A 12,278-nucleotide genomic window follows, 5' to 3' on the forward strand; every position below is an offset into this window, starting at 1 on the left:
ATATGATTACAGGTGGGTGGGATGCTGCTACTGAATCACCAATGTAGCCTTACTGTAGAAACTGGGGTCACCCACAACAGTCAAACTGTTCCACACTGTGAAATTTTTAAAGTCTGGAAGATTGAGGGTCACCTATCCCAGGACTTAGCAAGTGGTGGCAGCATCACGTTGCTATTTCTGGTCCAGGGTTACAGCTCCGTTATTTTAATCTCAGTTCTTCCTGGATGGCTGTAAGTGTGCATTTTTGAGAGTGTGTGGGTTTTGTGAGCAGCTGTAGGTGCTGTGAATGACAGGGCATGACAGTTTATTTAGGGGTAGCTCAACAAAACTTCTGGTTACAGTTGCCGTTCCCGCTGTTTCCTCCTGCTGGCAGCATGGTGATTGGTTGTGTGGCTGGTCTGCAATGTTGCCATGAGACGCTTCCCTTATCCTTACTGTTCACACAGGATGTCAGCTGTAATGAGCTCACCGCCCTCCCCCGCCACATTGGCAGGCTGAAGGCCCTGAGGGAGCTCAATGTGCGGAGGAACCAGCTCTGCATTCTCCCAGAGGGTAAGTAGCCAATAGAATGGCTTTAAGAAACACAAATGTGATGACAGACCAATAGAATGGCTTTAAAAACATAAATGAGATGTTTAACATTTAGAGGGCCTTATAGAGCATAGACAAGTTGATTAACCCAGTAATGGTGAGAGATCAGTCGAATGGCTTTAAAAAACTCAAGTAAGGTAAGTGACCAAAACAAGGCCAAAGGAGGCAAGTGAGCAGGAGAATCTGCCTTATGATTAGAGCAGATGAAACAGCCCGGCGTTTCAACACCTTTCAGGTGAATGCAATAATCTTGGCCTGAGTAGAACATTATTCACTCTTGATGAAGGGATCTCACCTTTCCCCAGAGCAGAGGCCAATCTCACAGCCCCCCCAGTGCAATGTGGGGGGGGGGGGGGGGTGGGGGGGGGAAGGGAGGGTTTATTTTTCCATGCATTTTTCCTATCTTTGGCTCTACTTTTACTCCACCCAAATGAGTCATTCCAGTAGTTATGCTTTATGCTGAAATCTGATTGGTGCAAGATGAAGTGTGACCTGATCTCTAGACCATGTTGGGGGTAGGGGGCTGACAGAAGGATGCATGGGGTGAAAGGTCTTGAATGAGGAACAAGAAATATGCTTAAGTGACTTATAAATATATGAATGTTTAACCTCTATAGTCTCTGTGGAGTGTTTAACCTTTGCTTTGACCTTTAATTTATTCATCACTAATTTCTGTTCAGCCTTTAACTGACTACTGTATGAACATTGGACTATAATTACTTCATTTTGACGAGAGTCGCCTTATTTGGATCTGAACAGAAAAGCTCTGTGGGCTCTGGGATAGTGACAGCAGTACAGATATGGAAACATCTGAGCTGCAGTGCTCCTGCTATTAATCACCAATCAAAGCCAAATAGGCTCCTTCAAGTGTTCTTACAAGTTTCAGCTCTGGAATGTGAAACATCAGCTTTGCCAACTGGTTATACAAAAATAATTTGCAGGAATTCTCCCAAGGGGTTTGCTCACTTGGGATATTTGAGGGTTAATGATGGAGTTTAATGATAGGCATTTGACTGGGAGATAAGATATTAATTGACTGCCTAAAAATCACCTTCCCCTGGGAAATCAACGAGGAGATGAAGCCCAAATCCTGCCTCTCTTTCTCCTCGGAGTCCTCTGTCTGTCTGTAACTAGGTGTCCTTTAAACCACTGAGTACAGACAAAGACTGACACACAGGAACAATTACTTGCAAACACCCGCATTTATGCAAATACTCCCTGCCACCTGATCCCTGCTGTAAAATAGCTCTACAGATAAATAACATAGAATGCAGTATTTCTGTACCTGATGAGGATGCCGGGGTTTTTCTGAGCAAGCGAGTCAGCTTAATGAGTCAGCTACATGACGTGATGATGATTGGAAAGCTCTCCGAGACTGCACTCATTCCTGGCAAAACGGTGGTCTTGAGTACTAAATTCAGCCCCAGAGCAGACTATCATATGATAGTCATTTGATGCAGCCTCTGAGGAAGCACTGATGTACTGTATTGAGAAAAGCCTTCTTCATCTCCTCAAAGGCGTGAATGTTCTCCCTCTGCTGAACTGGTACCCTCTGTTTCACCAATGGAAACACTATCATAGATTTTCCCTCGAGGGCTTAAGGTCAACATGAGCTGGTCTTTTTGCTGATCCTGTTTCTGTTACTGCTCCTGCTGTAAGAGCTGCTCTTGTTGCTGATCCTGTTTCTGTTACTGCTCCTGCTGATATACCTGCTCTTGCTACTACAGTGGTGTCCGCAGACCTAAGCACTCAGTCATAGCCAGTGGCTAGTTTGGCTCCTGTTCAGAGGTCCCTGTCAGTTCATGTGTGGCGAGACCTGGGCGCTCCCTGTGTAGAACAACTGTGTTGCCTGCTGGCTCAGTACCTCGCAGCTGGGGTGGGGCAGGGGGTTAGATATGTTTTACCATGTCAATGCTGGTTTTGATGGTGTCTCTGTGTCAGACCCTGTGTCATTACAGTACCCTTTGACACGCATTACAGTCATTAAACATGAGTGAGTATGGCATCCCGTCCAGGATGTCCCTAACCCTGTGTTGCCAGGATAGGCTCCAGGATGGAGTTTAAGGTGGATAAATGGATGGACGGATGGTTAGAGTGGGAACTTCCTAAGGGAGCGCATTAAAAACACTTTCAGTTTTTGGCTGGTCCTTGTGCATTTAGAGTTGTGTTATCAGATCCTCGTCTGCTCCCAGGATCAAAGCCCTCAACCCTTCTGTTCTCCCCTCCTCTCCTCTCATGTCTTCTCCTCCTCCCCTCCTCTCTCCTCCTTCCCTCCCCTCTCTTCTCCTCTCCTCTCTTCTCATCTATCCCAACCCCTCCCCTCTCCTCCCTTCCCCTCCTCTCCACTCCTCTCCTTTCATGTCCTCTCTCAGATCTGGCAGAGCTTCCCTTGGTGAAATTTGACTTCTCCTGCAACAAAGTGTCCAGCATCCCAATATGTTACAGGAAGATGGTGCAGCTGCAGTCCCTGCAGCTGGAGAACAACCCACTGCAGAATCCGCCTGCACAGGTCGGCAGAGCCCGCACATACCGCTGTCTGCTTTTCCCGGTCTGACTGCTAGTGCTATTGCGTTTTTGTCTTTGAGATCTGCTCATTACTCCTGCTGCTCCCACATAGATCTGCACCAAAGGGAAGGTGCACATATTCAAGTACCTGACCATGGAGGCGTGTCGCCATGACAAGGGCTCCGAGTTGCTCTACCTGCCCGCAATGGAGAGGCTAAATCTGCCCCGGCCGGCAGCTGGAAGGTTGGTTACCACGGTGATTCCCAGACTGCCGTGACTTACAGAGGGACTGATGGATTGATAGCTGTCCCTCAGCTCACCTGTCAGATACCTGATTGGCTCACATCTCAGGGAGTGGGCGGGCTCTATGTGTGTCAGCCTTATTGTGTGTGTGTGTGTGTGCGTGTGTTACAGTGTGTTACGGTGTGAGTGTGAGGATGCTCCTCACAGCCCCTCCCAGGCAGGATGCCTCCTTGCAGTGAGTGACTGAGCGAGCAGACTAGAGTCAGAGAGACGCTGCGCTGTTCTCGGAGCTTGGAGGGAGACCCCGCTCTCCCCCCACTTTCCCCGACCGCGCCTCTGGCTCCTCTGGCTAACCTGCAGTCTTCTCTGCCCCATCTAACCCATGGTCTGCCGTGCCTCATCCTCTCCAGCATCGAGGACATCGACCAGAATAAGAAACACGACACCGACTCTGGAGTTGGCAGTGATAATGGAGACAAACGGCTATCGACCACCGAGGTAGGTGTATGAATGCGTGCGTACGTGTGTGTGTGCATCCGATTGTGCATGCTTGTGTACGCGTGTGTGTGCGCGTCTGTGTGTGCATGCTTGTGCACGCGTGTGTGTGCGTCTGTGTGTGCACAGACCGGCTGTGTGTCTGTGTGTCTCTTTGGGGATAGGACAATGTGAAATCACCGAAGCCTGTCACTGCAGACCTGCCTGTCTTCCCTGAGTGATTCCCTGCATGTGATTGTTTTAGTAACACTGTTACAATAATACATGGGTGTTTCTCACATGTGTCTGTCTCTCTCACATGTGTCTGTCTCTAGGCGCCCTTGACAGCCTACCCCCCTCTCTCTCTCTCCCCCTCCCTCTCTCTCTCTCTTTTCCCGAACATCATACTAACAGAAATGATAATCACTGTGTTCCGAGTCAGTGTTTTAAAGGAATGAGCTGGTCTCTCATTGGTTGAGCCTTTAACATCTGCGGCACACCAAGCCACATTTAGAAGGTCACACTCCTGCCACCTCCCTAGACTTGTGCTTTGATCACGGGGGTTAATGAAGCATTAGTGCTGCAGAATGATGCACTATCTGCTCATTACTCCTTAGTTTACAGTGTGAGCACCTCTGAGGGCTTTAAAAAGGTCCCATAAAACAGCGGGCACTGTAACCCCATAGGCATAATCATATGCAAAAATTTGACCACGTGGCAAGCCTGGCACAAACAATATTTAATATTCTTCAAACAGGAAGGTGGGTGTGGTCTGAGTGTTTCCCTATGCATGCTTTAGCTTGACAGCTGTTTCTGTAAGCTTGACAAGCTGAAATGTATCGCGTGAAAGGGGAACGGAGCCAGTGCTGGCGGCTCACAGACACACCTGAGACCCGATCCACCTGCTGGGATTTCTTGCTTGGAATTATACTGAGGTGTCCTCAAGCTATAGGGCACTGTGGTGCAGGGATGAGCTTTTGGGGTCAGGTCCATAGAGTATGGTACAGTGCATTTCTGCTGAGTGCAGCAGCATTTGGTTGTGTACACTGAACATGTTAGGTTTGGGGGTTGCTAACATCCCCCGGGGGTCTCATTCCAGCCCTCGGACGAGGACAGCCTGAGCTTGAGCGCCCCCATGTCCCACATCACTGAGGAAGACGGCCTGAGCAAAGACGACTCCAGCGAGCACATCAGCGCTCTGACGGGTGAGTCACTCACACAATCACTTACCTCCCCTACACACTGACTGTATCAGTCACTCACCTGCCCTATTAATGGCTTTTGTCGTTCAAGTCAACCATGGATGATATGCCCTAGTTGTCGTTTAGGGCCGTGGTGATATCACGGCTGAACCAACGTCAGATGTGGCTGATTAGTCCAATTCAGGAGTGGCACTCTCTACTGCATCGAATACAGGTGTGGGTGGTTGCAGAATTGTCTCCGCAGGAGTGCACCTTCCGTTTGGTTCTCTTTTTTTCAGCCAGGTTCTGGATCCTCTCGTCTCCCGCCTTAATTTGCCTCTGGAGCCCACTGCTCCATCTGCTGCAGTTTGCTGCTACATCTTCTCAGCACTCAAAGTTTATATCATGTTCCGCTTGCAGACATCCTTACAGTGCAGCTGGGGGAGGTCATCAGATCTCTTTCCAGAGGCTAGCTTGCTGTAGAGGATGTCCTTCGGTATACGGCCATCTTCGATTCAGCACACATGGCCAAACCACCACAGCCTGCATTGTCTGAACTGCTTTTGCTTGGTGGGGAGTCCAGCTTATTCGAGAACCTGGGCATTTGGTACTACACTCCACATGATCTCTAGGATACGACGAAGGCAGCGCATGTGGAAGCTCTTCAGATTCTGCTCTTCTTTGGCGTATGCCGTCCATGTTTCACTGCCATACTGGAGCTTACTGATGATGCAGGCATTGTACACGGCCATTTTGGTCAGGATTGTGAGCTTTGGATTCTCCCAGACACGGGTGGAAAATCAGCCAAAAATTGTTCCAGCCTTCCCAAAGCATTGGTTGGTCTTGACATCAAGGGACAAGTTCTTGCTGATGGATCCAAGGTAGGTGAACTGGTGGAAAACATCTAAATCATAGCTGTCGATGATGATCACTGGTGGAGTGTCCACATCTTGACCCAACACATTGGTCTTTTTCAGGCTGATGGTGAGCCTAAAGTCTTTGCAGGTTTATGAGAATCTGTTCATGAGCTACTTAATTTGTTGTTCAGTACGTGAAGCACATGCAGCATCATCAGCATGGAGCATGTCTCTGACAAGGACCTTGCGTACCTTAGTCTTAGCTCTCAGTCTTGCAAGGTTGAACACTCCCCCATCAGATCTGGTGTGTGAGTACACTCCTTCAGTTGAAGTCCCAAAAGCATACTTCAGGAGCAGAGAGAAGAGGACGCACCCTTGCTTCACACCATTCTTGATGTCAAAGGGTTCAGACATGCTACCCTCATACAAGATGGTTGCCTTCATATTACAATGTTTTGTAGCTACAGGGTGCATCCGATTTTCAGAAGGATATTGAAGAGCCCATCCTCGCTAATAATGTTGCATGCTTTCATGAGGTTGATGAAGGCATCATAGGGGCTTCTGCTGTCCTCTGCACTTCTCCTGTTGAACATTCTGCATGACATCCACTAGGTGTGGGGGATATGACGATATGACATCGTGAAGACGATCTATGTGTTGACGATCTGCCAAAGCAGAGAGATCGTAGAATCGTCCATATAGATTACATCTGTATATTGCGGCTTTATGCTCTTCCTAATTTTTTTCCTCAGCCAAAGTGCACTAATTGCTAGTCCGCTTAATGCCCGCCTTATAGAAACAGCGCTCAACCAACCAAGGTGGTTGACGTACAGGTCTCACTCCATCACTGTCTTTGATTCTGAGTGTAGCGGGAAGCAATGTCTGAAAGTAAGAATGTAATGGATGAGTTGGTCCCTAAAAAAAAATTCTACATCGGTGATATTGAAGTGGTTTGGGTTTTACCCAAATGATAAGGAACAAACAGGCGTTATTTGCAAAGTCTGCAGAGAAAAGGTTCGCGCGTCGGACGGCAACATCACAAACCTTTTCTATCACTTACCAAACCAAAACAAACCACTCTGACACAAGCTTTTGAGAAAGGCGCTCCGTAGGACAGGACAAGCAAGTGATGGAAAGAGATAAAAGAAGCAATTACCTTTTACCTCGGAAAAGATATGGTTCCCATCAAAACTATAGAAAACAAGGCGTTTAAAGGTCTGCTGTAAGTAACTGATCCGCGATACGAGCTGATGAGCCGAAAATATTTCTCCAGCACTGCCAGTCCACGTCTATACTCTGAATGCCATGAAAAAATGGAATGCGAAGTTCAAAACATCCGTTTTTTCGCAGCAACCAGTGATCTGTGGTCCAGCCACACTTCAGAGCCTTATTTGATGTTCTTTGGCCAATATCCTGTTTTGTTCTTTAGGACTATATTTTTACAAAGGAAAATAGTTTGGTTGTACTGTTCAGTAACTTGCAAACTAGAAAAAAAAATCAATATCATTCACATCAGTATAAATACTGTGATAAAATCGAAATCGTGATTTAACTGTAAAAAAATCGTGATATGATATTTTTGCCATATCGCCCACCCCTAACATCTACACTGGGATAGATGCGCTCAGCTAACTTCTGAAGGTGCACTATCATAGAGTTTGCCAAGGAGGAAGATGCCCCTGGAGTTGTTATAGTCACTTCTGTCCCCCCTGTTGTTGTACAGAGTGACAGTCTTGGCATCTCATGTCTTGTGGTACAGTTCCTCTCCAGCACTGGTAAAAGATGTCATGTAGAGGCTGCAGTGTTTTTGCAGGGCTTAATCAGGTCCAACGGGATGCCATCGATGCTTGGTGCTTTGCCACATGCTAACCTGTCAATAGCCATGCAAACTCCTCCATGATGGGCAGAGGCATCAGATAAGAGCTGAAGTGACAGCAATGTTCTCTCTGGTGTATAGCACTGAGTAGGGTTCTGCCCATCTCTCCATATGCTTGCCTATGTCACTTATCACTTCCCTGCTGGATGATTTGTGTGGGGCTCTGAGTTGGACCTAAAGCTTTTTTGATCCCCTTGTACATCCCTTTGATGTTTCCTGTTGCTGTTGCAGTCTGGCTGTCATGGCTGACCTGCTGCCAGTATTCGTTAACACATCTTCTCGTTGTCTGCTGTACTTTACTCCTGGCAGCTCTGAGTATTTGGAGGGACTTCTCACTTAGTGAGCATTCATCACTTCTATGATGGGAATTAACACGCTGGACTTGGCTTCAAACCAGTCACAGTTCTTGGAGGTCTTCTTCCCAAAGTTTGCAAAGGTTGTTGTCTGAATGGTTTCCCAGAGGAACCCTTGTCGCCTAATTCAACCATTTTCAACAAGGAGTTCATGATAGCAAATCCCACCCCATGTTCTCTGCACTTCTCTTCCCTTGCCAGAAGAAGGTCTAGTCTTTCTCCTTGAGCATGCCTGATCCAGGTAGTGGTGTTTCTTGCAGAGCAGCTATGTCCACCTGTAGTCTGTGTAGCTCATTGTTGATGATGGCTGTTTTTTGTGTTGCTGATGGCTTGACAGTTGATACTGTGAGGTGAAGCTGGAGTGTCCTCTCCAGGGCACAAGCCAGGGCAGCGTAATAAGGAGAACCAACTCTCCACACTGGTGATGGATCCAAAGGAATGGCAAAGGCCAGTATGGTTTGGCACCAGCAGTGTTGCCGGAGTTGCCAGAGCATTGCTGAGATCAGCAACAGGCTTTCCCATATATGGGGGTAGCCGCAAGGCAGCAGAGGTGGTGATCTTATGTCAGGGTTTATTCCCTTAGCCTTTGTCTCTCCCAAGACCATCACGAGGCAGTGGTGCTCTTTGCCCATAGCTGATTTGTGGGCATCATGCTCCAGGGCATGTCCATTCAACGGTGGGCCTGCATGCAACATGTCTAGGGACCAACCTCCTCCAAGTCCCTGCCAGTCTGGGCTGGAACCTCTCAGTGCCTAATTGACATCTGTCACCATGGGCAGGCAAAGCATTGGGCTTGCTGTGGAGAGGCTATGTACTGGCATTGAGAGACTTAGGCACTCAGCTCTCTGTTCATGGTGCTGGAAACACCTTTGCTAGCCAGTGGCGAGGATAGAAGTAAAACACTTCACCAACGCACTAGACGCATCCCATAGCCTGTGATAGACACTCACCTGCCCTTCAGACTGACTGTGTTCAGTCACTCACCTCTTACACAATGACTGTATCTGTCACTCACCTTTCCTACATACTGACTGTATGAGTCACTCACCTGTCCTACATACTGTATGTATCATTCACTCACCTGCTACACACTGACTGTATCATTCACTCACCTGCTACACACTGACTGTATCGGTCACTCACCTGCTACACACTGACTGTATCGGTCACTCACCTGCTACACACTGACTGTATCGGTCACTCACCTGCTACACACTGACTGTATCGGTCACTCACCTGCTACACACAGACTGTTTTGGTCTCTAACCTGCCCTACTCACTGATACTATCAATTACTCACCTCTCCTACACACTGACTGTATGAGTCACTCACCTGCCCTACGTACTGCTTGCGTCCGTCACTCACATGCTACACACTGACCGTATCGACCACTCATCTACAACATAGTGACTGTATCCGTCACTCACCTCTCCTACACACTGACTGTATGAGTCACTTACCTACTACACAGTAACTATGTGAGTCACTTACAGTACCTGCCATACACACTGACTGTATCCGTCACTCACCATCCCTACACACTGATCGTATAGATCACTCAACTGCTACAAAATGACTGTATCAGTCCCTCACCTGCCCAACACACTGTCTCTACAGTCACTCTCCTGTTACACACTGACTGTATCAGTCCCTCACCTGCCCAACACACTGTCTCTACAGTCACTCTCCTGTTACACACTGACTGTATCAGTCCCTCACCTGCCCTACACACTGTCTCTACAGTCACTCTCCTGTTACACACTGACTGTATCAGTCCCTCACCTGTCCAACACACTGTCTCTACAGTCACTCTCCTGTTACACACTGACTGTATCAGTCCCTCACCTGCCCTACACACTGTCTCTACAGTCACTCTCCTGTTACACACTGACTGTATCAGTCCCTCACCTGCCCTACACACTGTCTCTACAGTCACTCTCCTGTTACACACTGACTGTATCAGTCCCTCACCTGTCCAACACACTGTCTCTACAGTCACTCTCCTGTTACACACTGATGGTATCAGTCACTCACCTTCCACACATTGACTGTATCAGTTGCTCATCTGCTATACACTGACTGTTTCAGTTATTCTGTGCTACATACTTACATGTGTGATTTTAGGTCCAGGTCCCAGAAGAGGATCATCCCAACAAACGTTAATACATTGAATTAATGAAATGTAATTTTGTCCCTATTTGTGGAAATGTCTTTGAAAAAGGCATTAGAAAAGGCATTAGATAACACACATGGTAATGCTGGCCTTCCCAAACCATTTAAAATATCATTCTACCCAGGATTTAACAAGTACTAAGTGTTCATGCAGTCACCATGACGAATGTAACAGGTGTAGCTGTGAGCTTTCTGCAGTCTGTCTGACAGCTGAGTCTTGGTATGAAGGAAGTCTGGGTTGGTTGGGGGTCAGCATCCTGTGCAGGGCAGAGCCAGCCTGCACTGGGAAGGGAAAACATGGGGGGGGGGGGGTATAAGTGACAGGAAGTGCAGATACAGAACAGGAAGAGCTTGTCGACACAAGGAGGATTATGGGAGCTGCCTTTGATAGCCTGTGCTCTTGAGTGAGACTCCAGATTTCAATTTTTAAATGTATAAAAACAAACCATTCTGAATTTAACCCATTCACACCATGAGCTGTGTGTGTTCTAGGGACCTCAGCACTTTGTGTCTTGTCTCTCTTGGTAGTATCTCCTGTTCCCTCCTGGAGACTCAGTATGCTGGATGCCACACTAAGAGGGGCTGATTGAGATCACTGCAAGCACCTCTGCTCAGTTGCTAAAGGCTCTTTAAATAGAGCTTTCTATGTCTTTATGGAGGAGGGTGGCAGGAATTTCCAAGCTGACCCACTTCCACCCCATCCAGGAGCCCGAGCCCCCCCCCCCCTCGCAGGCAGAGACACACTGCATCCCTAGAGTTGCTTTCTCTCTGCAGGGATTTACTCTCCTCTGTTGTTTAAGTTTCACTGACCATAATTTCTGTATCTGTCCTCCCCCCCCCCCCAGCGGACCCAGTGAGGCCGAGCTCAGGTCGCAGCATAGAGAACCTGACAAAGAGGCACGGGTACGAGGACCCATCACTCAGCTCACCATTCATCACCTACATCAAGGCAAGTCCCCGCCTCCCGCAGCCTGTTCCATTTCTGGCCTTTCCAGCCCCCACCTCACGGGGCATTTGTCTGTATGCCTAAAATATGATGTAATACAACCAGGACGCTGAATTATTCATATGTTCTGGCACACCCCACTCGCATGATTGGTCAGGTCCTGGCGAGGGTTCTTGGGAAGGACGTAGGCGTCTCTCACTCAGCCTGTTCCTCTCACTCCCTGCTGTAGGCATCTCTATCACTCTGCCTGTCCCTCTCACTCCCTGCTGTAGGCATCTCTATCACTCTGCCTGTCCCTCTCACTCCCTAGCATGGACTTCTCTCACGCTGCCTGTCAGTCTCATTAAAAGTGTCACTGCCTACAGCAAAGAATGTTAATAATAATAAACAGACTGTTTTCTTTTGCTTCAGAGATGCCCCCTCACTCCTTACTGAGTGTGGTGTACAGCTTTCCGGTTATGTGACAATGGGGGTGACAGCGTGTATCCCCCAGGACTGCACAGGCATATGTATGTGACAGCCAAAGGAGAGAAACAGAGAGAGAGAGACAGAGAGAGAATGGGAGAGAGGGCAAGACAGAGCTGTAACACCATTGTGTGGATAGATCACTGTGTCTTTGGAGGGGGAGGGGGGTTTGGATGTTAGCGGAGGGGGAGGGGTGGGTTCTCACTGGCCCTCGCTCGCTGTGGCAGGGTGGAGCGCTGAGTACCAGCCAGTCACAGGCCTTGGGTGGCGGTCAGGTGACCTGGCTGCAGCTGCAGCTCAGAGGGTGACTCTGTGCTCTCACATCAGGACCGGGCCGCAGGTTTCGACGAGCCCCTCCGGATAGAGGAAGACCCCAGCTGGGCAGCGCAGCGCATGTGGGTATACCGTCCCCACCACCCCCAGCCCTGTCTGTCCAGCCCCCCCTCCCTCTCTGTCTTTTTCCTATGGATTATAAAGTGGATGTTAAACAGCTTGTAAACACAGTGTTAACATTTTAAAAATTTATGGTGATGAATTGTTAATGAATTTTACGAGGTAGCATAAAGGTGTCAATTTATTGAAAATTTTTGCCAGCTGCTGATTAAAAATGCACA

At 48.2% G+C, this 12,278-nt stretch overlaps 1 protein-coding gene across 6 annotated transcripts in view; it reads left to right on the forward strand.

The window, feature by feature from the left end:
• lrch1 (leucine-rich repeats and calponin homology (CH) domain containing 1) overlaps positions 1 to 12,278 on the forward strand; it is a 66,547-nt gene that overhangs the window by 32,686 nt on the left and 21,583 nt on the right. For all 6 annotated transcript variants that reach the window (XM_023831769.2, XM_023831765.2, XM_023831767.2 and 3 more), the window contains exons 4-10: positions 447 to 552; positions 2,964 to 3,100; positions 3,209 to 3,339; positions 3,750 to 3,837; positions 4,913 to 5,018; positions 11,099 to 11,202; positions 11,992 to 12,059. In XM_023831769.2, coding sequence (XP_023687537.1) covers positions 447 to 552; positions 2,964 to 3,100; positions 3,209 to 3,339; positions 3,750 to 3,837; positions 4,913 to 5,018; positions 11,099 to 11,202; positions 11,992 to 12,059 — 740 coding nt within the window. The remainder of the gene's footprint in view (positions 1 to 446; positions 553 to 2,963; positions 3,101 to 3,208; positions 3,340 to 3,749; positions 3,838 to 4,912; positions 5,019 to 11,098; positions 11,203 to 11,991; positions 12,060 to 12,278) is intronic.

Source organism: Paramormyrops kingsleyae, chromosome 16 (assembly GCF_048594095.1).
Source record: "Paramormyrops kingsleyae isolate MSU_618 chromosome 16, PKINGS_0.4, whole genome shotgun sequence".
Classification (NCBI taxonomy): domain Eukaryota; kingdom Metazoa; phylum Chordata; class Actinopteri; order Osteoglossiformes; family Mormyridae; genus Paramormyrops; species Paramormyrops kingsleyae.